Source organism: Martes martes (assembly GCF_963455335.1).
Source record: "Martes martes genome assembly, chromosome: 13".
NCBI classification, from domain to species: domain Eukaryota; kingdom Metazoa; phylum Chordata; class Mammalia; order Carnivora; family Mustelidae; genus Martes; species Martes martes.
This window is the reverse complement of record NC_137901.1, coordinates 65,325,018-65,349,657: the sequence shown is the minus strand read 5'-3', so window position 1 is coordinate 65,349,657 and position 24,640 is coordinate 65,325,018. Positions and strand designations below refer to the sequence as shown.

The following is a 24,640-nucleotide window of genomic DNA, read 5'->3' as shown; positions in this document are numbered from 1 at the left end:
ATGAGGTCCTCGCTGACGCCTTTGGGGCCGCCGGTGAGCAGGGACCGCATCATCACCAGCTTCCCTAAGGTAGAAAGGGTCATTAGCCAGCCTTTTCCGTGTACGCTACTCTCCAGACACCCTGTACACACCCACATTTCCCCACCTGCATTCATCACTGGAAACAAAGCAGGAGCATGGGGAAGGTCAGTCCCTCTCTAACAGACCCTGGGAACTTACTAGACTTCTTCAGAAACAGGGACACTTGGCCCTGACTTGCCCAAGGTGGACCAGCAAGTTAAGGGTGACAGCAGGAGACAATGTTGCATGGAGGTTAAAGGCACAAACTTTGCAGTCAGACAGTCCTGGGTGCGAATTCTGACTGTCTTTAAGTTGTATGACTGTGGGCAAGTTACTCAACCTCTCAGACCTGCTGGTACATAAGGATAAAAACTCACATTGGGTTCCTGGCTGTTGGTAAACGGGAAATCCCTTACCTGAGTCGTGCTCACTGCTGTTCTTTTGTTATTATTACTATTATCAAAATAGCACTCTAGTTTCCTGACACTAAATCCAGCCTCCTCTCTCCTTACCATTCCACCTCCAGTCCCTGCTGAAAACAGGGCTCTTCCATGTGTATTAAAATCTAGTATTAATTGCATCAGGCAATGCAAATTGGTCCAACCCCTAGACGGGGCGTGGGACAATATTTCCCACCATTGCAATGCCCCTGCCTTCTGATCCAGTCATTCAAGGCCAGGCCTTGGAGCAGTTCATAAAGCAGGTCAGATACAATGTAAATGTCCTCCAGGGGGTGCTGCTTCAACAGCAAAATGTTACTTCTGCCGCAAGAAACAGAAGCTTCCCTTCAGGAGTAGATGTGCAGTGAAGGCCAGTCAATTAGGTAAAAATGCGAGGAATGGAGCAGTGTGCCTAGCATACTTCCATGGGTGGAAAAAGGAGAGGGGAGAAAACAAATGTATGTGTTTGTTTATACTTGCCAAAAATATCTCTGGAAGGACACAGAAGATCCTTCCATTAGTGGTTGCCTCCATGTGACTCGGGACAGGTATAGAGGGAAAAATCCTCTCCATGGAATGACCTTTCTGTCTTTTGAATTCTGTGCCCAGGCTGGTAAGGAGGAAGGAGGTGACTGCAGACTTTGGGTAATCTGGGTCTGCAGTCATACCTTCTCACCTTTTCTGCCTCTACACACCCACAGAGAAAGCAGTGGTGCCTCGGACCTGGGGACAGCTCCCCCAGAATTTTCCGTCTCAACAGAGCCCAAACAAATTGCTTCCCTAGAGAACTTGACTGTGGTCACTAGGGATGATGGACCCTAATGTTTAGTGAGCTGAAAGGAAGGGAAGTGTGATTGGCACAAAACAGTTCAGGTCTCATGGGACAGAGGACTCCATTTCCGGAACAGATCAGCAAGGCTCGGAGAGGTAAGGAGGGCTGCCTAGAGTCACACAGTTGGGTGCTGCAGAGCCAGGACTTGACCTGGGTCTGACTCCAGGGCTCCAATGTTCCCCTCCCCTGAGAGGTAGCCTGGGGCATCCATGGTGCTTTCACCCAGAGTGAGATTCTCCCCAGACCTGTGTGTGGCAGTTCATCCTCTATCCCAGGACCACACACTTCAGACCTGAGAAATGCGTGGTCAGGTGGGGCAAGCCCCTTCTGTTACTCTGTGCCTCAGTTTCCCTGTTTCTAAAATCAGCTCCCACTTTCTGCCCAGTCTTCCCTACTAAATTTCTTCAGTGTACCCAAAATGGTGGGATTCCTCCAATGACCACCACCATGACCAGGCTGTCCCCAGTTTGAAGCTGACATGAAAGTCAACAGGAGAAAGCAGCCTGCTTCCTCATGAGGTAGCTGACACTGTTCCACACAAACGTGGGCTGCGAAGCTAAGCTCTTCACCTGCATTACCCGTTTGATTTCCAACGACCACATGAAGAGCTGCCGTTATGAGTGTCCTCACTTTGCAGATGAGGAAATGGGCTCACTGAGGTGTTGTGACTTGCCCTTTTGTAAAGCTCCTTCTTCTAGTCTTTGCTGTCTCCACCATGCCTGGGGGACATATGCCTGATGGGGCAGATGGGCCAGGAAAGAGCCCATCTCAGTGCCTGGAAACTCAGAAGAGACACTATGGCTTGGGGTGAGGGTGGAGTCTTTGTCACAGGGGAGCCGTGGTTTCAAGCAGTGCCCCAAAGGACAGAACAGGTGGCCCCGGGGGACGACTACCATATCACAGCAGAGCACACCAACAGCTTCCAACGATGCCCTTTTCCCCACGTCCTTACCACACTCCACCCCCAGCCTCCACCAATCTGAGGGCAAAACACAGCAATCGCCTTCAGTTTCCTTAATATCATCTTTTCCAATTACAAAACAAATGTGTGTTCAACATATTTTGTAACATCTTAATAGCCACGAACATTTGTTGAGTGCTTAGTATATGCCAGGCTGGATCTGCACTAATGGCTTTACAAGCATCATTTCGTTTTATGCCCCCGGCTTACAGATGGGGAAATTAAAGTTCAGAGACATTAGATAGCTGCCTGGGATCACACAGCAGCTAAAGGGGAGACACAGGTCTTCCTGACCCTGCAGTCGTGTTCTTCAACCATAACCCAGACCTGCTTTCCAAGAACTGTGGAAGACCCCAAAGAGCCCTCCAGGACATTTTCCATACACATAGACAACATATTTTTAAAGCAAAAGTGGCATCCAGGATCCACAGAAGGCATGGAAGGATCTTGGAGTTAAAAGGGTCCTTACAGCCCACCCCTCTTCTCACCTAGAGAGGTCCAGAGAGGACAGAGACCTGCCACATGCCCACAGCAAGGACACAGCTGCTGCTGGCAAGACCCTGCTCTCTGAGTTGCCACCTGGGGCCTTTGGTCTGGCCCGGCCCCTGCTGCTCCTCAGGACTCACAGGAGCTTGGAATCAGGGCCACTGAGGACACAGAGGATGGATGTGACAGGGGGGCCAGGGAAAGCTAACGAACCGGAGTTTCAAGTTTCAGGAGGGAGGGAATGCTGGGAGGCAAGTCACCACCTCACTGTCCCGCTTGGTGATGGAGTTGCAGCTTCGCAGGATGAAATGCCCATCTGTCTGTCCCTTCCAGTGGTACACGCCTGATGCCTGCCTGCAGCTCAAGGAACACTTCAATGGACAGGTCAGCGCCACCTGCCAGCGCAGGAACACAGGGACCGTGGGGTGAGTGACTCCACGACCCAGGGGACACAGGATGTGGGGGGGAGGCAGCGGCAAGGAGTGAATGCATGGATGAATGTATGAAGAACAAATGAAACACTTACCCAGACCACACCCATACAGTCCAGTACGGGCCTGGAGCCAATCGGCATTTTTGTCTGGCTTTGCTGCCATAGAGAACATCGGCCATAGAGAACAGCTTTCCCATTTCTCAGTAAGTCACGGGGCTGATTTTCAGCCCAAGGGCTCCACACGTGTGCTTCCTTTGTCTGGAATGTCTTTCCTACCCTTCCGCTCACCAGCCTTTTCTGTGTATGCTACTCTCCAGACACCCTGTCCACATCCACATTTCCCCACCTGCATTCATCACCGGAAACAAAGCAGGACCATGGGGAAGGCCAATCCCTCTCTAACAGAGCGTTAGGGGAGTCCCATGCTACCCCCACTCCCCAGCCTGGGTTGGCCAGGGTGCCGCCCTGGGTCCCAGACACATATCTCACAGAATTACGAGTTTGCCTCTCTGGATTCCCCACTAGACCCAGCCTGTGGGGGCAAGGGCTGTGTCTGTCCAGTTCCTGCCTCGGTAGCACCTGGTGCCACCTAGCCCTGCCAGCACAGGGACCTCGCAGCAGTTACTCCTCTCTCTCTCTCTCTCTCTCTCTCTTTTGAAATTTTTAAAGATTTTATTTATTTGACAGAGAGAGCGCAAGCAGACAGAGTAGCAGGCAGAGGGAGAGGGAGAAGAAGCAGGCTTCCCGCTGAACGGGGAGCCCGACATAGGGCTCGATCCCTGGACCCTGGGATCATGACCTGAGCCGAAGGCAGATGCTTAGCCAACTGAGCCACTCTGGCACCCCAGTTACTCCTTCTCTTAACACGCAGGTACCAGGGCCTGCTTTGCCTCTCCTCCTGAGGAGCTCCTAGCTGTCACACAGGTGTGGAAGCCCGGCTCGGAGGTTCCCCAGGGGGTACAGAGTGAGGCCAGGCTCAGGTCAGAATGGCCATGCCAGCCATGGTCACGGGATGAGGGCACTGGCCCCCAGTTAGGGAGGGCCGGTTCCGGACAAGGTACTTCACCCAGATTACCTCTCTGACCCTTCACAACGGCTCTAGGAGGTGGGAAGCTGAGGCACAGTGGGTGCCCCCATAAAACTTTGGCAGGTGGAGTCAGGTCCACCCTGCTCCAGGACCAGAGGCCCCCTGGAAGCAGAGAAGACACAGCCTCTGTGCCCCCACACATGGCCAGGGGAGCTGTACCAGGTCACCAGGTGACACAGGTGCCTTCTTGCTGTCTGCAGGCAGAGGAAGTACCTTGTCAGAGGTTTGCCCATTGAGCTCCTTTGGCATGAGCTGCAGAATCTTCCACCCACAGTCCCAGGCATGGTGCCGCAGGGAGTGCAGGATACACACAGGGTGGGATTGGGGTGGTGGCTGCTCTAGTGAGCAAGGTCCCTGGAGAGCCCAAGAACCTCACAGCCAGTTTACCTCAAGCCATAGCCCAGAGCTGAGTCCTGGCCTGAGTCCTGTCCGCTGCTCACCTCGTGGGAGCTGCGTGGCCCTTGCAGACACCTCCAAGGCAGTAGGTGACAGAGGTGTCCTGCTTGCAAAAAGCAGGAGCCCATGCAGCCCCAGGCATGTGTCGGAGGGTGCGGGTGCTCTGTCCCCGTGGCTGTATCCCCTGCATGTTGACACTGTCTGCACCCTTGGCATGCTCCAGGTTCCTTACTGCATGCGCCCCCAGCTTGGACATAGCTGCATCTGGGACTTCTCCATCTTCTCCATCAGAACAAGACTCAGGCTCCCCTCGCTCCCAGTTCTGACCCTCACAACAGGGCTTGGGCCCATTGGGGTCAAGAGTATATAGCCCCAGGGACAGCTGAGTCCCAAGAACAAATGCAAGCCTTCCTGCCCTCCCCTTGAGTGCCAGGGATGGGGACAGACATCCCAGAGTGCCCCATACCCTGTCAAGGATTGAGACGTGGTTCATGAGTGGGTTGCTCAGGGAAGGAAGGGCCTGTACGTGTGAAGATGCTCTGTGGCCATGCTTGTAAGCAACACAACCATATCCCTCACAGGCTGCGACTCTCCAAGGTGGTTGTCGTTGGCGATCTCTACGTGGGCAAGACCAGCCTCATCCACAGGTGCGCCCGCTGGCCACACCTCCTGGCATTGGTTGTCACGCCTTTCCCTGGGAGGCCCAGTTAACATTGTCATAGTCAAAACTGTGTGGCTTCTGGGAACCACAGCTCAGAGGGGGTACAAGGCATCAGGGAGCGGCAGGTCGGGCAGAGGGGTGCAGCGTCCTAGGACCCTGACGTCCATGACACCATCCCCCAGGACCATGAGCTCAGACTTCACTGGCCCTGACCTTTGCCTTCCATGCTGCCGCAGCCCCTCTTCCCCAACACAGTTCTCATTGACAGCTCCATCTGCCTACTCTGTATCTTCGTGGACCATCATCATCTCCTTATATTCCCTATGGGTGGCCTTTTTGTTGCCTGCAGACTTGCACTGTCATGAGCAAAGCTTCTACACATAGCCTCTCTGATGACTTCCTCGACTCCCGCAGGTTTTGCAAGAATGTCTTTGACCGTGACTATAAGGCCACCATCGGTGTAGACTTTGAAATTGAACGCTTTGAGATCGCTGGCATCCCCTACAGCCTGCAGATGTAAGTTGCCCTCATGTCACACCATTTCCTGTGTGACTCATGGGTGGGCTCTGCAGAGGGAGACCCATGGGGAAAGCTGCGGTGAGCTCCTTCTGGACTGTGCCCTGTGGTGTTCAGTGAGGACCTGTCTGGACAAACAGGAATGGGTGTATGACCCTGGGCTTTTCCAGTTCCTCAAAGCCCCGTATACTCCCTCGCCCCCATGGGTGTCTCACATTGGTCATCAGACCTGGAGAAGTCCTCACAGCCTGATGTGCCCATCCACCTTTGTCCTCCCCTGATACCACTGATCACGTTTTGGCTTCAGGTCCCTGCCCCTGGCCTGCCTGGCCCTCAGTGATCCCATTCATCAGGCCAGCAGGGTCGCTTTTGGCAAGTCACTTCACACCTCTGAGCATCTGTTCTCGTCTGGAAAGTGGAGCCCAAAATGGTCCCTGCATGCTAAGGCCTGGTGGAGACCACCTAGTCCACGTGCCTTCCCTAGGCTTGACATACCCCCCTCCTCCTCCTCACCCCTCTGCTCTGACTCCACTCCCCCGTCTCTCTCCTTCTGTCTGCTCCCCTGCTAGACCCCAACCCCATGTCTCTGCCTCTTGGTAGCCTGCTGGCTTCAGCCCCTCCCCTCTAGTTTCCCTCAGAACAGCCCAGAGTCTCTCCTCCAGGCTCACACTTTCCCACCAGAGCCCTGGACCCAGCTGTCCATCTCCTCTGGCACCTGGAAGATACGGCAGGTCTGTCTATGTCACTAGCCCTTCCAGGTTCTCCTGTGTGGCCTCCTCCCTTTCCTAGGCTCTCCTCCTAGCTTCCCCTATACCCTTCTTGCTTGCTGCCTCGTCCTGGTCCCTCCCCTTCTCTTTTCTCTCTCTCTGGGGTGGGGGGGGGGTCACACCTGCTCCTCTGGTTTCATTCCTCAATCCTCTAAGCTCTGCCTGGGCTTACCCTGGGGATCCATGGTCATCAGAATGGAGTTCACCTTCTCATGGCCTCAGCTCTTAACTCTGTCATGATAATGCCTGCTTCTCTGAGAACAGTTCCAGTGCAGTCCTAGACACAGATGGTACCACCGAATCTTGCCCGAGGGAAAGTCAGGGCCAAACCAGAGCAGAAGAGGCCGTGAAAATGCAGGGCTGCAGGACCAAGGGACTCTGGAGCCAAGAGAACGAGGCACACAGAGCTGATGGGACAGCCAAGGTAGAGCCAGGCAAAGAACGGCCTGTGCTGGGCTCCTCCTTGTGGCCAGCAGCCTTATCTAACTAGAACAGATACACTGTCCTGTCTTACTTCTCATTGTCCCTCCACTGCCAGCTACCCAGTTGGCCCCACCTCCAAGCCACCCTCCCAGCTTCCCACCCAGCATGATCTTCAGAAGCAAAAGACAGTATGAATGAATTAATGACAAAATAGGGCCAAAAAGTTCTGCATCATGCTGAATCACTTCAAAAAAATTGCAGACTATTGAGCTCTTAGTCATGACCTGTCTGCTTTTCCATTTATGGCAGAAAGTTTAATTCTGATCTGTTAATTTTAAAAAGGGATAGGTTTTCAGACTCAGCTCTGCACAGTGACCACCTGCCTGGTTCTAAACCAGAGCCAGTAGATCTCAGTATGTGTGTCCCCTGTCCTATACTGTGCCAATGGCAGATATCATTAATCAATTGTTGCACTCTTTTCCATAGAACCAGGGCTCCCCTTCTCCAGAGAGCCAGAGCTACCTGATCAGAGTCACCCAGGAGATACAAACCACATCCTTGTTAGACACTGCCACCCCTCCATTCATCTAGGCAGTGGAACTAGGGCATGCCCCTCCCCCACGATGAATCCAGTCAGGGAATTGCCCCATGGGGCACCTTAGGAAGGAAATCGTGAGGACTTGTGGGTGGGGACCTCTGGCTGGTAGTTGGCCCAAGCCCTCAGGCCTGCCTGCCTACAGCCCCACCAGCCTGCTGCCTCAGACCACTGCAATTGCTTAATCTGCCCCCTCTCTTTTTCCCTTTCTGTCTCTGCCACCACACAGCTGGGACACAGCAGGGCAGGAGAAGTTCAAGTGCATTGCATCTGCCTACTACCGGGGTGCCCAGGGTGAGCATCCGGGTGATAGCAATGGTGGGGCCCTCAGCCGCGTACAGCAGGAGGCTCCCACTTCATAGCAAGAAGTCTGGGTCCTCTGCACGGGTACCAAATCTGCCCTCCAAGAACCACTGAGAAAATCCCTGGCCAGTCCTCGGGGCTGAGGAGACTGCCTTCGAGCCAGCCGGGCCTGGGGTTGGCCTCAGCAGTCACATCCTTCAGGGACCCTGTGCTGGTCGATGCTCCCTGGGAGTCTCAGCCAGTTTCAGCTCAGAAGGATGCTCAAAGGGGGAGGTGCATGTCCAGAGACCCCAGAAAAGAAGAGCATAGTCGACTCCTGGAGGAGGTGCGAAGAGGCGAGGCTGGAGGGGAGGAGCAAAGGGGACACAGAAGGACTGCACCTGCCAGTTGGGGGCCGGGGGGTGTCCCAGGCACTGGACAGGCCTCGCAGACAAGCTCCCCACTCCAACCCCAGCTCCCCCAGGGGTTTCAGTGGGAGACATGAGAGCCATTCACAGTATCCAAAACCAGGCTCAAGTTATGAGACCCAGTTACATCTACTCGATACTGGTAAAAAGAAATCATAACATTGCCATTTGAGGTTTGGAAGAAAAGCAAAACCAGGAAATAAACCTTGAGTCCCTTGGCCTTGGGTTGGAGTTCCAGCTCTGGCCTGTCTTCTAAGGGGGACGACACCCCTTGAAGATGAGGTGTTAGGCACCTGGTACAACCCTGGGAACTGCAGCCTGGCCTGCCACCATCACTATCCTCAGAATCCTCCTTTGCTTCATTCCCTTCTGCCTCAGGGGGCCTCTTGCAGCCTTCAGCCAAGCTGTGGGTAAAGTTCTGCCTGGCTCTGCTCACACCCCCAGGCCTAGTGGAGAGCCGGCCTTTCTGAGCCACATGGGACTCCCCTCAGGACTCCAGCGGGGTCCTGGACACCACAGAACCTGGGTGGGGCCAGAGAACCACCCAGCTCCTCAGACATTGTTCCCCTAAAGCTGGTTGTTGCTAATTGCCCTCATAACCATAGCTGCTGGTGGTGGAAAGTCCTATGTCAGGCCCTAGACCCGAGCTTATAAAAATAGCTGTTCTTGCTTAAACCTCACAGCACCCTTGAAAGCCTGAGGTATCATTCTCACCATTTTGCAGATGGGGAAACTGAGGCTCTCACCAGTTAAGGCCCTCACCTGAGCTCTCTTGGCTGTAAGTGGCAGAAGGGAGAGTTGAACACAGAAGCCCATGAGCTCATTTTGTGTCCCTGGATGTCCTCTGGGGCTGGGCCTCTGGATATGGGTCAGAGAGGGTGGTGGGTGGGAGGTCCCAAGAGGCAGCCATGGGGTGTCTCCTTCCCAGCGTCCATACTGGGGATTAGGGCTGATTGCCTGGGGGGACCACTCCAGCAGTTCTGCGGGAGCCAGGCTCCTCTCTGGGTTTCTCTTGGGGAGCAGGGAGCTGCCTGAGGGGAGCCCCTCCTTGTACACCATGTTTGTTTCACCTATTGCTGACTGGTTCTTGGCTTCTCCCTGTGTCCAGTGATCATCACAGCCTTTGACCTCACTGACGTGCAGACCCTGGAGCACACCAGGCAAGTCTGAGACTCTGTGGCCCCTGTGGTCCCCTTTGGTTCGGGATCTCCCATGAGCTGGGCCCCCCATGGGCGGTGCAAGGGACCATACTTGCTTGTCAGAACTGACTGCCCAAAGACCACATACTGTCCAGTTGCCGTATTATCCCTTAAGATTTGCACCCACCTGCTGAAAGTGGGACCAGCTCAGGGTACACAGCCAGGCCTGTCACACAGGAGCCGGGACTCAGGAGGGCCTGCATTTGCTTTAAAGTTCTGCTGTCACCATCTGGAAAGCTTTAATCATTGCTGGTTGAGGGGCCTCACATTTTCACTTTGCTCTGGGTCCTACAAATTATATATACATCCAGTCCTGTCTGAAGGGATAACCCTGGGGCTATCTGGGGCAGAGACCTGATCATGGGAGCTGGTAACATGACCAGTTCTGGGGGGTCATCTGCTTCTGCTGGGAATCACCCAGGTAATGGACCAAAGAGGTAATGGACCTCTTCACCTCTCTTTGGTTTGGGACATTCATATCCCATTTCTCCCGAACCATGTGAGTGAGGTTGGGGTGATCGTTCAAGTGGATGAAAGGGCAGGACTCGCCCAAGGTGACACAGGGTGAGGGCAGAACCAGGGCAGGGTCCTCACCTCCCCTGACCAGTGCTTTTGTGTCCCTGCCCACCTGCAGTCCAGCCAGGGCTCAGCTGGTGGCAGGACCAGCGCCCCACTCAGCCAGCTGGTCAACCCACTCTGCCCTCCCTGCAACTCGAGACTCAGTGCTCCCAGCCCTGGAGCAGACCCACGTCTGCATCCCCCATCCCCTGGTCTTTCTCAGACCTCTCTAGGTGGATGGATGCCATCAGCCTGTCTCCGTTATGTGCCTTCTAGGCAGTGGCTGGAGGACGCACTAAGAGAGAATGAGCCGGACTCCTGCTTCGTGTTCCTCGTGGGAACAAAGAAGGACCTTCTGGTGAGCATACCAGAGCTAGAGGCCTGATATGGCCCTTGGGAAAATGCAGCCGCTTTCAACCCAAGCTTGGGGAGTGAAGGGGGCGGGTGCTGATGTGCCTAGATGGAAATTTGAAGACCCAGAGCTGAAAGTAAGGGGCACCTATGCTCACCTCATCAGAGAGGAATCACTGGGATCTCACCCCTGGGGAAGGCGTACCCTCTGCCCATGTGCTGAGGCTGCCCATCCCAGGATAAGCTGGGGAGGGCAGAGGCACAGGGAGGAGCGCCCCTCACAGGAGGGCCTGGAAAGCTGGGTCAGGAGGGCTGCTTCTCCCAGTCAGGGGCTGCATGTGAGCAGGCAGAAGTGGAGGCTGTGCGTCTGGCCAACGAGATGCAGGCCGAGTACTGGTCGGTGTCAGCTAAGACAGGTGAGTGGGTGCGGAGTTGGTGCCCCAGTGGGCACTGGCAGTTTCCTTCGGCGGCTCTGTGGCATGCTTGAGTCACAGCCAGCTATGCTGGTGACCATGCAGGGCCTTCCACTGCCTGAAAGGAGTCTCCTCATCTCTAGGGGGAGACCGGAAACATGGCCAGCAGGAAGAGCGACACCTGACCCTATGCCCATGTTCTCTGATGCATCCCCCTTCCTCCTTGAGGCAGAGCCAGGGAGTAGCAGAGCTGGGGTTGGATATAGCCCTCTCCTGTAACCACTGTACCATCCTGCCCACCCATCCTAAGGTAGCTGGGTAAGAGGCACCTCCTGGCACAAAGAAAGACCCAGTAACTGGGGTCTCCCATCCCTTGACTGGTGTCATCATGGAGAACACTGCAACATGGCTCATGGCCCCCTGGCCTTCATTCATAGCCCACCAGTCTGTCCTCCAGCCACATGGGGCCCCCAGCCACACGGAGTCCCCAGGCCCCGAGCTGCCCTCACCCACGGGCCATTGCTTACTCCAGCCCTGGCAAGATGCCTAATGTCTCCGCCTCAATATCCTTATTTGGGAAATGGGGTGATGCTGTCCATCTCATTTCATTTTTCACTATGAAACATGTTTTAAATTACAAAAGCCATATGTATTAACTGAGTAAAAACTAGAAAATGCAGAGAAGCAAAGGACGCACTTAAAAAACACAAGTTGTTGGTTGTGGTGGGGGATGTGAAATGAAATAACGTGCAATTATTTCTGGCTCATAGAAGGACCCAGCAGCTCTGGGGACTCTGGAATTATGCCTTGTGTTCCTTGCCCCAGGTAAGGAACCACAGTAGACATCTGACCAAGGACTAGGGGAGGCAAGGATGGGAGTATTAAGGGTAGGCACCACGGGGTAAGGGGGAAGCACAACCTCCAGCCCATCGTGGATGGCAGTGCCCATACCCAGTTCCCTCTGCTCCTTCCTGACAATGACCCCCATGCCCTATGGACCCACCCTCTCCCCCGCTTTGAGTAGTGGAAGATTCACTGAGAGTTCCCTATGGGCCAAGCAAGATTGCCCTGTGCAGTTGTATAGATTGTATAGCTGCACAAGGGTAATGCACAGGTCAGGGGCTGGAACCTAGCCCTGTGCCCAGACGGGTGGCCTTCTCCAGTCCTGTCTAAAGGGATAGCCCTGGGGCTATCTGGGGCAGAGACCTGGTCAAGGGAGCCAGTAACATGACCAATTCTGCTTCTGCTGGGAATCACCCAGGTAATGAACCAAAGTCCTCTTCACCTCTCTTTGGTTTGGGACATTCATATCCTGCACAAAGGATGTGTGGGATATGAAGGATATATCTCTCCTTCTATTTTCAATGATAGCCTACCTGGATATAGTATCCTTGGCTGCATATTTTCTTGTTTAGTGCTCTGAATATATCATGCCAGGCCTTTCTGGCCTACCTCTGTGAATAGGTCTGCTGCCAATCTAATATTTCTACCTTTCTAGGTTACAGACCTCTTGTCCAGCTACCTTTAGGATTTTCTCTTTGTTTTTGAGACTTGTGTTACTATCAGATGAGGGGATGTTGACCTATTTTTATGGATTTTGAGGGGCTTTCTCTGTGCTTCCTGGATTTTGATGCCTGTTTTCTTCCCCAAATTAGGGATGTCTTCTGCTATAACTTGCTCCAGTTTACCTTCTGACCCTCTCTCTCTTTCTACTTCTTCTGGGATCCCAATTATTCTAATACTGTTTCATCTAAGGGGATCAGTTATCTCTCAAATTCTCCCCTCGTGATCCAGTAGTTGTTTATCTTTTTCTCAGCTTCTTTATTCTCCATCATTTGGGCTTCTATATCTGAAGGAGGATGCACAAAGGCTCTATGTGGGAGTTGACAGCAGCTGCCCATTGGAGAGGTGCTCAGAAGTGACAGGAAAACAGACACCCTTCTGATCTCCACACATCCCAGTGCCAGGCCGACAGGAGATGCTCAGTGCTGATTAATTGGAAGAGAAGACGCTGGGAAACCAAGTCTCAGAGATTTGAGGGAGCTGCTGGAGCTGGGGGCCCCAGAGCCCCCGGAGGTGGGAAGCCAGGTTGGCCAGCCCCAATCACTTGCACTGTGCCACCCTAGGCAGCCCCACAGGTGGGCCGCCCTGACATCCACACCCACTGGCTCCCAAATTCATCTCCAGGTAAGGGCTGAGGCAATGGGTTCAGGGCCATCTCTTGGGCCCACAGGAGAGAACGTGAAGGCATTCTTCAGCCGCGTAGCTGCCCTGGCGTTCGAGCAGTCGGTTCTACAGGACTTGGAGAGGAGGAACAGCGCCCGGCTCCAGGTCGGCGATGGAGACCTCATCCGTGCGTACAGACAGCAGGGCTGGGGGATGGGGAGCAGGCTTGCAGCCTAAAACCCACTTCCACAAGCCTCTTGTCCCAAGAGGCCACTCCCTTAACTTGTCCTCCTGTGCAGTTCTCTCTGGGGAACTCTTTTTGTCATGATTCTGATGTCAGGCCCTCAGCCTCCCTGACCCTTCCTGCCAGCTCAGACTCGCTCCCTGGCTCTCTTTGCCCTCTTGGCAGCTTCCTCATGAGCCAGACTAGGTATCCCTAGCTGCGTGGATGTGTCCCGGCTTTGGCTCTTCCCATCTCTGTCTTTCCCCATGCTGTTCCACCATCTGGAATACTTCCTAGGCCTATCGGCCTGTGCCAGGTCACCAAGGCCTTGACTGAGAGGCCTGGGAGGTCAAGCTCAGTTCTAACCAGCAGAGTCGCCGGAAGGTGCCAGTGGCAGGGGAGGGAGGCTGCCCCATGTCAGCTGCAGGTGTTAGTTGGGACCACATGACTTCTATCCTTACAGGAATGGAGGGAAGTCCACCCGAGACCCAGGAGAGCACGACATCCTCCAGCCTGGGTTGCTGTTAGCTGGAGCCTGCACCAGAAGCCTCTACTCACCACACGCACATGGGCAGTGCCTTCCGCAACCGTGGAGGGGTGATGTGAAGCCATCTGTGTCTGCCCACCCACCATCCTGAGCCCCAGAGCTCAGCCTCTGCTCTTTAGCAGGTTGGGAGCCAGGAAAGGCCCGCACTGGCTGCCCAGGAGCACCCCCACAGTCCTGCTGGTGGGTGCACTCCAGTGATCCTCTGGAAGGCCAGTGTCGCCTACAGAGTCGCCAGACACTCACCCCCTAGCCTTGAAAGTCCTCGGAACCACAGACATGAGACCCTGGTGACTCATGGCCCGCCTCTCTCGCCCTTGGCACACATGAGCTGCCCACGCAGACACTCTGCCAGCTTTCCTGGGTCAGCCTCAGGATCCTTGTCTTCTCAGTGGCGAGGGCAAGCAGGACTTGTCAAAAGCCAGCATGTGAGGGAAAACCCACCTGTCATCCCTGCTTGGGCCTTTCCTGTAATCAACAGGACTTGCAGTTCTAGGCCTCAGAGCCCCAGGCCTCACTGGGTCCCTCTGCCACAGATTTGTGGAATCCCTGGGCAGCCTTGCTCCTCTGGTGGAGGATAGACAAGAGGGTCTCTCGGACTCCTTCTGGCCAAGGGATCATCTTTGGTTTCTTCTTGATTCCTGGGATCCTGTTCTGTTGGTCAGTGGACGAGGATGGGCCAAGCAGGCCATTCATGCCTCTCTGGCCCAGCTGGACAATGAATTTCTCTAGCTGTGCTATGGGAAGGAGGCTGCCCAGCTGCCCCTGGGGTGAATTACCGCTGCATGCCTTGTGCATGGCACTGTCCTGCGGTTACTGGTGATAGTCACCCAGATGCTGCTGGGCCAGTGCCCATCATTGCCTCGCCGCCCCTCTATCCCTCTGACCTGCACAGGAAAGGCCTGGAGAATGAGAAAACACTAGGTGTGTGCCTCTCAGGACCTTCATGGTGGCATCCGTGGATCTTTGGAGGACGTCAGAGGCCCTCCAGAGTCTAGCCAGTTCCCCATCTACACCACCCCGTCCTGCACATCCAGAACAGGCAGGAAAAATTCAGGCCTCCCCTCCCCAGCTCCCATCCAGAGTACCTTCGATCTCTGTTCCCTCGTGTTGCTCTTCTGTGGGGGCTGTGAACTCCCCCCCCCCATACCCTGCAGCCCTGGGATGAGCCCACTTATCCCCACCCACCCCGTTCCACAAGGAGGTGGGCACCTTGGGGCATATCCTACCTGCTTCTCTGAAATGGTAGGCATTTTGCAAACAGCTCCTCTGGTCAGTGCCCCCCCACCACAGCACCTGGCACACTGGGAGGGCCCAGCGCATGCTGGTTGGCCCACAGCAATTGCCAGATGCTGGTTGGGGAAAAACACCGGCATCTTTTTCTATTCAGTCCCCCTTCACCATATTTTAGTGCTCATTTTTTACAGATCTAAAATACTTCTTTACATATATCACTCTTAAAGGAATTCTGTGCTTGTTTATTGTAAACCAAAACAAGACACCAAGGCTTTGTATGCAGAGTGAAAGCCCCCCCCCCCCATCCTTGGAAGTAAGTGTTAACAGCTGTGGGAGTCCTTCCAGATGATTCCTCGGCAGCACAGCCACGTGTGTTGTCTCATTTGCTGTTTGGCCAGAATGATCTCTCACCACACATGCTGCCCGGCAGCCTGCATTCTGGTTGACCTGCAGGAGCCCTCTGTGAACATGGACCCGGCTTGTTCCTTTAGCAGCTGCCAGTTTTCCTTCGGGCGATGGACCAGAGTCCCAAGTGCCCTGCCCCCTGAGCGGGACATGAGGTTTGTGTCCAGCTTCAACCTTTTACCGAAGTTACTGTGGTGACCACCCTTGTGGTTGTAGCTGTGTACACTCGGGATTCCCAAAGAGAACTTGCTGGCCCTTCTGAGGACTGGTGGCCCAGCTTGGTCCACTGGACACAATCTTGGAGCGGGAGGTCGGAGGGTGGGTGCAGACTGCACCAGAACCAGGTTTGTGGCACACAACAGAAAAACGTCATGGGATGGAGGAGCCCAGCCACAGTGGGCTGGCCTCTCCAAGGGCGCCCTCTCCTCGTGCCTTCAGGTCCCCGGGTTAAGGGGGGCAATAATGGGGACCTGCTAATAGCTGCTGAGCTGGAACCACAGTGTCTCGGGTGCACCTAGTCTCTGTAAGTAGCCCTTTATTAAACTCTCCCCGTGTTGTCCACTGTGCATGCTTAGTTGTTTCCCACCAACTGATACGGAGTCTCCTGTCAGAATCGACACGTCAACAGAGAGGTTCCCTTCAAACACCTCAAAATGTGGCTGTCATTTCTGGGGTAGAGACCCAGGCCTAGATGCAAATGGTTCAGAAGAGGCCTGTTCCTCAGCCATATGTCCCTGCCAAGCAGCTTCGCCCATGGGACATTATGTCCCTTATGTGTCTATCCCCCAGTCAGGCGGCCCCAGTGCACTGTCACCCAGGGCTGTGACCCCAAAAGAGGTTTATTCACATAGCCCCAACCACACCCAACCCTCCTCAGAGTCCTCAGCAGAGCCAGGAAATGAACTCAATTCCTTCGTCTATCACCCCTTCCTGCCTGAACCCCCACGGTTTTAGTAGTCCCAGCCCTGCAGCCAGGTGACCTGTGATGAAGACTCCCCAGTGACCCAGAGCGGGCCACTTGCTCCCAGCCTCCTTAATCTAGTGCCCTGGGCACCGACTCACTTCCCCCTGCCCCAGCCCCTCTTTGGGCCCCTAGACTGGAGAGGGGAGGCTGAGGATCCATTCAACTCTGACTTCAGCAGGGGGGTGAGATGGGATCCACCCCCAGATGAACCTCACTCTCCAGAGAGACTTAGGGTATCTTAAGCGGGGAGACCCAAGGTTACCTAAGATCTAGGTAACTGGAACAGAGAGATGGACAGAGGATCACTTCCATTCACACAGATGAGAATTAGGGTACCTGGGAAAGGCCCAGGGTCACAAGCAGTTCCAAGCCTGCTGGAGGGATATGGCAACCATGGAGGCCCAGAGCAGGGACTGAGAGAAGGCATGGGGTGAGGGGAGCCTTCAGAAGAAGCAGCACACAGCTCAGGGAGGGCCCTCCCCTTCTGAGGGAGAAGGCACTCCTGAAGACTGGGGGGGGGGGGCCTGGGTCCACAGTCGCCAAAGAAGCCCAGGACTTGAGGCAGTGCCCCAGGATGACACCCAGCAGCTCCTGGGCTCCTCTGCCATCTGCTGTGGCCTCCCCATGTCACCTCCCATATGTCGGGCCTTCCCCTGAGGGAAGTTGATCAGCAGATGGGAAATGTGGCTGTCACACCGCCTCCACCTCTTTCCAGGCAGCTTAGATCCTTCCCAGCCTCCACCCCCACATCCAGGCGCCTTCCCAGCATTCAGGACCACCAGCCACCTGTCTGAGCCTGTGCCCCAGCTTGCTGTCTACAGGCCCTTCGCTCTGCTTGCTCCCCACCCTGTCTTTAGGGACACATGGTGGGTGTTCTGGGAAGCAAAGCAGCCCCAGGGCTCTCTTGTGCTCCACGGGTGGGTGGTACCCCCCTGGCCTGAGGGTGCTCTGGGCCTCTGACCACCAGAAGCCACAGCCCAGACCATCTCACAGGCCATGCCTTCAGGAAGAAGTTCATCTTGTCCCCACCCCTTCACTCTCTGTGAGGGCTGGAAATGGCAGCCAGGACCCCCCCCCCACCAACTCCTGTTGGCTGTAGGGGCCTTGTCAATAATTGATCCTGCAGAAGGCAGGTGGAGTTCCAGCTGAGGGGGCCCTAGGAGAAAAGCCCACACATTCACTCATGTGGAACCCTTGGCAAGGACATCCCACTGAGATAGATCCATGCTCCCCATTCTGGGCCTGGGGCTGGCGCCCTGGAGGGGGTGCCCAGCCAGGCACCATCCAGCACAGCACACACAAGCAGACTGAAGAAAGCCGTATTGATCGCCCTAGTTTTCCGATCTTTCCTGTAGCTCCCTGGGGCTGACACATGACAGATGATGGATGACAGATGTCAGAAAGGGGTCACATGGCCACATCCCACTTGAAGGGAGCCTTCCAGATAGTGAAGTTGGTCTTAGGTAGGTCTTCAGGCAGAAAGCCCTGCTGATTTTATAATGCCACCTCTGACAATCGCGCCTGATTGGGCTCAAGTCTGTGCTCTCCCTCCCCCCGCCGCCACTTACTGCTGTGCGACTAAGGAGTCACTGTCTTTTTCTCTCAGCCCTTCTCTCTTCCTCCTGCCAGGATGATAGCTATAAGGGAGGAAACAAGTCACATCCATGGAGCCCCTAAGCCCCAGGCTGGGCAGCTGGTGAGGGCTGGGTGGATGGAAGGCTGTGCAATTCTCTTGGGCAATGCCACTGCGCCCACCCATGCAGTGCCTTTGTGTTAATTAGAAACAGGTACCCATGCACTTCCTTCAAGAGTTAAACATAGAATCACCATATGATCCAAAAATCCCATTCCTAAGAATATTCACTAGAGAATTAAAACAAGGACTCAAGTGCATGTTATACATGTTCAGAGCAGCATTATACATACAAGCCAAATGTCCACCAACAGATGAATGGGCAAACAATGTGGTCTAGCCATACAATGGAATATCATTCAGTCTTTTTTTTTTTTTAAGATTTTATTTATTTGACAGAGATCACAAGTAGGCAGAGAGGCAGGCAGAGAGAGGGGGGGAAGCAGGCTCCTGGCTGAGCAGAGAGCCCGATGTGGGACTCGATCCCAGGACTGCGGGATCATGACCTGAGCCAAAGGCAGAGGCTTTTAACCCACTGAACCAATCAGGCGCCCCGGAATATCATTCAGTCTTAAAAAGGAATGAGTACTGACGCGTACTACAACGTCGTTGAACCTTGGAAACCCTATGCTAGAAGAAAGAAGCCAAACACAAAAGGCCACATATTATTTGAATCCATTAATATGAAATGTGCAGAATAGGTAAATCTATACAGACAGAAAGAAAGGTTAGTGGTTGTCAAGGGTTGGAAGGAGGGAGAAATGGAGAGCCACTGCTTAATGAGTGTGGCATTTCTTTTTGGTTTGTGGTGATGTAAAAGTTACATATATATTGGTGGGAGACAGAGGGAGAGGGAGAGAGAGAATCTCAATCAGGCTCCATGCAGAGCATAGAGGCTGACACGGGGCTTGATCCCACAACTCTGAGATCACGACCTGAGCTGAAATCAAGAGTCAGACACTCAACCAACTGAGCCACCCAGGCACATGGTTACAAAAATATTTTCTAACTAGATACAAGCTGTATGGTTGTACAACACTGTGAATATACTAGATCTCTCTGAACTGTTCACTTTAAAATGGTTAATTTTGTTATGTGAATTTCACCTCAGTTTAAAAATAGCCCTTCTTGCCCATGGCATTTGATATCCATATGTTAGAAAACTGCTTTTATAAACTGATTTTGTGAGAAAAGACACCTTTTTACAATTGCTGTCACCACCAATATCCATATCTACCAGGTCTAAGCGGGGAACCATGCTCCCTTTGATGTGTGCCCTCGTGCAGTGCACATCCTGTCTAACCATAGCTGGCAGACCTGCTCAGGAAGTCCCCAAGGGAAGGGGTGGCCAGTCCATTTTATAATGAACAAATGGAAATTTCCTGGTTTCACACTAGTAGGGCCTTCTGACTTCAGAACGACACAAAGAACAGAGGCTATGGAGCTGGAAGATGATCTCGAGCCTGCCCACAGCTGAAAGGCTGGGTGACATGCAAATATGTCCTCATCTGTGGTGTGTGGAGTGAGGTTGAATCCCTGGGCTCATGGGAGCATTCAAAGAGATGTTAGAAAAATGCTCCTCCTTACCTCTAGGTCAATAGGATCAGGGGCTGCTTTCACTCAGGCTGGGGACCCAAGGGCTGGCTTAACTTATCCTCCACGATTTTTGTTTTTTAATAGAACAGCTTTATTAAGATATAATTTGCATACCATACTATTCACCCTTTTCAAGTGTATCATGGAATAGTTTTTAGTATATTCACAAAGTTGTGCAAAACCTAGAACAATTATCTAGTTCTAGGACATTTCTAAAAAGAAACTCAATGACCTTTAACAGTCATTCCCCATTCCTCCTACCTCCTTATTCCCGGCAACCACCAACCTACTTTCTATTTCTAGAGATAAGTCCATTCTGGACATTTCATATAAATGGAATCATACAGTATGTGGCCTTTTATGACAGGCTTCTTTCCCTTAGCAGAAGTTTTTCAAGGTTCATCCATGTTGTAGTATCAGTACTGCATTCCTTTTTGTGGCCAAATAATATTCCATTGTATGGATGTACCACATTCGGAGTGACAATTCATCTGTTGGACATTGGGTTGTTTACACGGCGAGTTTCGACGCATTGGAAGTTCTGCATTCTGTCCAGCAGAGGGGGCTGTTGGGTCCCAGCCGCTTCTTCCAACAAAGGGAAAGGGCAGCCTTGGGGAGGGGTTTGCCAGCATCTCTCTCTGGGTTCAGGGATGGCTGAGGATGCCTGGGGCGGGGGGGGGGGGGGGGGGGTGTGTGGTGTGGTGTGTGTGTGTGTGTGTGTGTGTGTGTGTGTGTGTGTGTGTGTGTTTGATTTTTTTTAACACGATAAATGTTTTGTGTGTGTTTGATTTCTAAATAAACTTCAGACCCACATAACCACATCCCAGAAAACATAGGAAATTGAGGGAGACATCACCAATAATCTTATTTCTTTTTTCCCCTTTAGTTCTTAGATGAAAAACAACAACAACAATATCTCTTGGGAGTGATGGAAATGTCTGTTATCTGATCATCACAATGGTTTCACAAGTGTGTTACAAATGTCAAAACTCATCAAATTGCTCACTTCAAATACGTGGAGTTTATTGTACATGAATTCTATCTCAATGAAGCTGTAAAAAAATAAAAAATAGTATTTTTCATAACAAAAGATAGGCATTTTCATTATGAAGAATTCAGAAAAGCATAACGACAAAGAAAATGAATGTCACTTGTTCTTCAGGGTTCATGGAGGCCCTGGTGAAGTCTGGCTGTCATTCACAGGGGCCCTGCTATCCTCACTGTGTCTGCATCCCTCGGGACTCTTAGGTCCCTGTCATTTCTCTGGCCACTGCCTCTCAGTCTCTCTGCCTCTACTTCCCTCCTAGTCCAGCCCCTAACCCTTCCTCACTCAGTACCGCTGGGAAGCCAGGAAGAATCTCCGATCCTATGGCCATAAATACCAGCTATTCACTAAGAATGCTCCCATTTCGGTCTCTGGTCTTGACAGCTCCTTGGTGCCCCAATCCCACTCTCTGTGGATGGACTATGGGCACCTGAAGCCTCCACACATGGGCACCCCAGTTTCCCCATCACACTCAATGACCCACTGTCCACATCATAGTTGATCCTTCCTCCCTCAACAGCTGATCCACCTATATGTCCAGAACAAACCTGGAATCTGACCCCCTCTCTCTGCTGCCTTGCTTCCATCCTAGTCTAGTTCTGGGATACCAGTGCCCCTCCTCTGGACCGGTGGCACAGTCCCTGCCCACTTACCCTGCTCCCACCCCCTACTTCCCACCTGTCCACAAAACAAATCTGAGCAAGTCACCCCACTGCTTATGGCAGATACTGTGGGCTATTTGAATTTAAGTTAAAGTTAAGGCAAACTAAGACGTATTTATTTATTTATTCAACGTTGAAAGATTTTATTTTTAAGTAATCTCTACACTCAAAGCAGGGCTCCAACTCACAACCCAAAGACCAAGAGTTGCATGTTCCACTGACTGAGCCAGCCAGGCACCCCCAAACCGATTTTTAAATCCAACACACACACATTTTGAGTGCCCGGGAGTCGCATGAGGAAGGTAGTGGCTGCTGTTTTGTTCAGTGCAGAGTGTAGAACATGTCCATCACGGCAGAGGGTTCTATCCGACAGTGCAAGCTTGGAAACTTCCAGAGGCTTCTCCTTGCATTTAGAATGAAAGCCAAACATCTTACAAGCCTTCTTACAAGGCCCTGCCTCGCCTCTGATGTCACCTCCTTCCACCCACGCCAGCTTCGTCTCCTAACCCAACTGTGCTTGAAACACACCCAGAACTTTATCCTTTCCTCCCCCACTCATGTCCATCTTTCTTTCTGCGTTATGTGCTCCTCGGGCCACACACACGTCCGATTCTTCTTTCAGCCAGCACTGGTTGAGCATCTACTATGTGCTGAGCACTGGCGAGTCAGTCAGGAACAAGACAAACAGCTGTCCCAATCCCTTGGGAGCTTAGATCTAGCAGGGGACAGATACCTAATAGGGGATTGAGAGTGTTATGTATCTGGTCCCCGTGTTCCTCCTCATTCCTTCCTCCCTGGGGGAGGGATGGATGATAAGAAAACTCCGCAGGAAAAGACCAGAGACCCAGGTTGGGATTGTTTTTAGGAAAGCACCAAGGCTGAGAGGAGTGTCCTTGGGGCCAGAAGAAGCTATCTCACAGGGGAGATAGCCACTATCTTCCGGTTTCTGAATTAAGTTCGTTTATGTATACAACATTTGAGGTGGGGCTAAACCGGGGCCAGCAAACCAGGGAAACCTCTCTAACAGTTGAAGCCTCCCCTCCCAAAGTATCCCTTTCTTTCCCAGGTGATTAATGATGATGTCCCGGATGAGCCCATAATTTCCTGCCCTGGAAGTGGAGGGGTTCCATCAGCAAGGGAAAAAAGCAGTGTGTGCTTTCGGAATTCTCTCTGGAGACAACCAGACAATGGAATTCTGGAAGCCTGCCTGTCCCAACCCACTGGGTGACCTGAGCAGGTCATCTGAGGAAGGCAGCTAATACTGGTCACAGGCCTCTACATGCCACACCCTGTGAGGTCAGGACTTTACACCCTTTTTAAAGAAAAGGTCGCTGAGGATGTGCTGGGATTCCAGCTTCAGCTGTCCATCCTCAAAGTCAGGGCATCAACTCATTCTGTTTCTTCGCCTGCCAAACAGGTTTTGAGGGGTGGGGTAGGCTTGCCTGCCTTTGAGGGGGGAGGGGGTCTGCAACATAAAGGAGCTGGGATAGAGGAGACACCGGGCCTCAGGAGAGAGGAGAGGCCTGCAGAGGGCGGCAGTGAGCTGTGCCTGGAAGTGTCTGGCTCAGGGACCCAAGAGTTTTCCTGTGACCGTCCCAGGGCACCTTACAGAGCACCAACCTTAACACGCAATCAAGGAAGGAACATCCCATGCCATTTACCATAATGTGATTCATGTCTGCCCCAAATGGGTGCTTTAGACATGGTACTCACATTTTAGATACAAGGGTAAAACTGAGGCTCAGAGCAGGAAAGGGAAGTGTCCAGGTCACAAAACCTGGAGTGGGGAAGACCGGAACCAGAACCAGGCTGGCCTGGCTGATAGCTCTGGGCTCTGTTCCTTCTAGATTAGATGCTGGGGTGTCTGTTCTGGGTGGGACTGGACCCAGGGAGGGGGTCGATATAACCCCTTACATCCATGCAGGGACAACAGCCCTTGGAGACAGGTATCCTTGTTCTCATTTCGATGCCAAAGGAAACTGAGGCACAGAGGCAGAGGTGGTCAGGACTCAGGTCCAGTTCTTTGGCTGACAAATCCTGTTTCCTGTTCCCTCATCCAGCAGCCTGGTTTGGGTATTTTCGTTTGGGTATTTCGTTTCTGCTGTGTGCCTACCATCTCTGGGCTTCCCTGGATACAAGAGATGATTTTGTTTTACTGCCGGCCCTGGGCTGTCCTGTCTTCCACCCAGTCCTGAGGGTTATGGTGGAGACTGGCCACCACCTTAAGGGGAGACTGAACACCTAAGTTCTGAGTCAGGCAATCGGGAAAAACTAGGCTGGCCTCTGAAGCTCAGGAGAGGCCAGTGGACAAACACAGCTCAGGACCACAGGGAGGGCGGTGTGGGTGTTCAGTGACCTGCGGGAGAAATTCCTGTTAATTATCTCTGCGACAATGCCCTGTGGCAGCTGTTGCATCAGTCACTCCAAGACCACAGCGCTGGGGGCCCTTGGAACACAGTCGCTACTGGCTCTGGTGGCTCAGCCTGGTCCTCCCTGCCTCCCTGGATCACCCGCCCCTCCCCGGCTCCCGTGTGCGGAGGTGGCCCGGCGGGTGGCCCCTAGAGCTCTCAGCCCTGACGCTGGAGAGCGGCTGCCGGGTTGTGGAGACGTGAGGATCCAGGTGTTCCTGTTCCAGGAGTGCAGAACTCGCCAGGGCCTCCGCGTCGGACGGCTGGGTTCGCCACCGCGGAGGACTGAGTTTCCCAGGGCGCGGAGACCGAGAGAGGGTAGCGGCCGGGTGTGGGCGCGGCCTCCCGGCGGCCCCACCCCCCATACCTCCCCACCCCCCTCCCACCCGGAGCCCTCTGCACGGCCCCTTTAAGAGGCCCGCCCGGCTCCGTCAGCCGCGCCGCGGCCACCGCCCCCCGGCCCTCCCCTTCCTGCGGCGCCGAGTGCGGGCCGGGCGGGAGTGCGGCGAGAGCGGGCCGGGCAGAGCGCGGCGCCCGGGAGGCGGCGGCGGCCGGGACGCGGCGCGGGACAGAGACCAGAGGAGCGCGGGCGGCGGCCATGGGCTAGCGGCGCCGGGCCGAGGAGAGGGCAGCGCCCGCGCCGCGGCGCGCGGAGGAGCCCCGCACACAATAGCGACGCGCGCAGCCCCGCGCCCTTCCCCCGCCCTCGCGCGCGCCCGCCCCCCTCGCGCGCGCCCTCCCCCGCGCCCCGCGCCGCCCGGGGGAGCCGAGCCCGCCGCCTCACCTGCCACCCGGGAGGGGGCGGGCATTGTTCGCCGGCCGCCGCCGCTGCCGCCACCACCGCCACCGCCGCGCGGGGCCATGGGGGCC

General features: G+C 53.9%; 1 protein-coding gene across 1 annotated transcript; it reads left to right on the top strand.

The window, feature by feature from the left end:
• Nucleotides 1-13,805, top strand: RAB36 (RAB36, member RAS oncogene family; the record flags this gene model as incomplete). The annotated part of the gene is made up of 10 exons (XM_080821663.1): nt 1-69; nt 3,113-3,204; nt 5,277-5,342; nt 5,771-5,872; nt 7,887-7,951; nt 9,476-9,531; nt 10,405-10,482; nt 10,801-10,891; nt 13,122-13,241; nt 13,741-13,805. The coding sequence occupies 10 exons, from the start codon at nt 1-3 to the stop codon at nt 13,803-13,805; spliced, it is 804 nt and encodes a 267-aa protein (XP_080677789.1).
• Between the last annotated feature and the right edge of the window lie 10,835 nt (nt 13,806-24,640).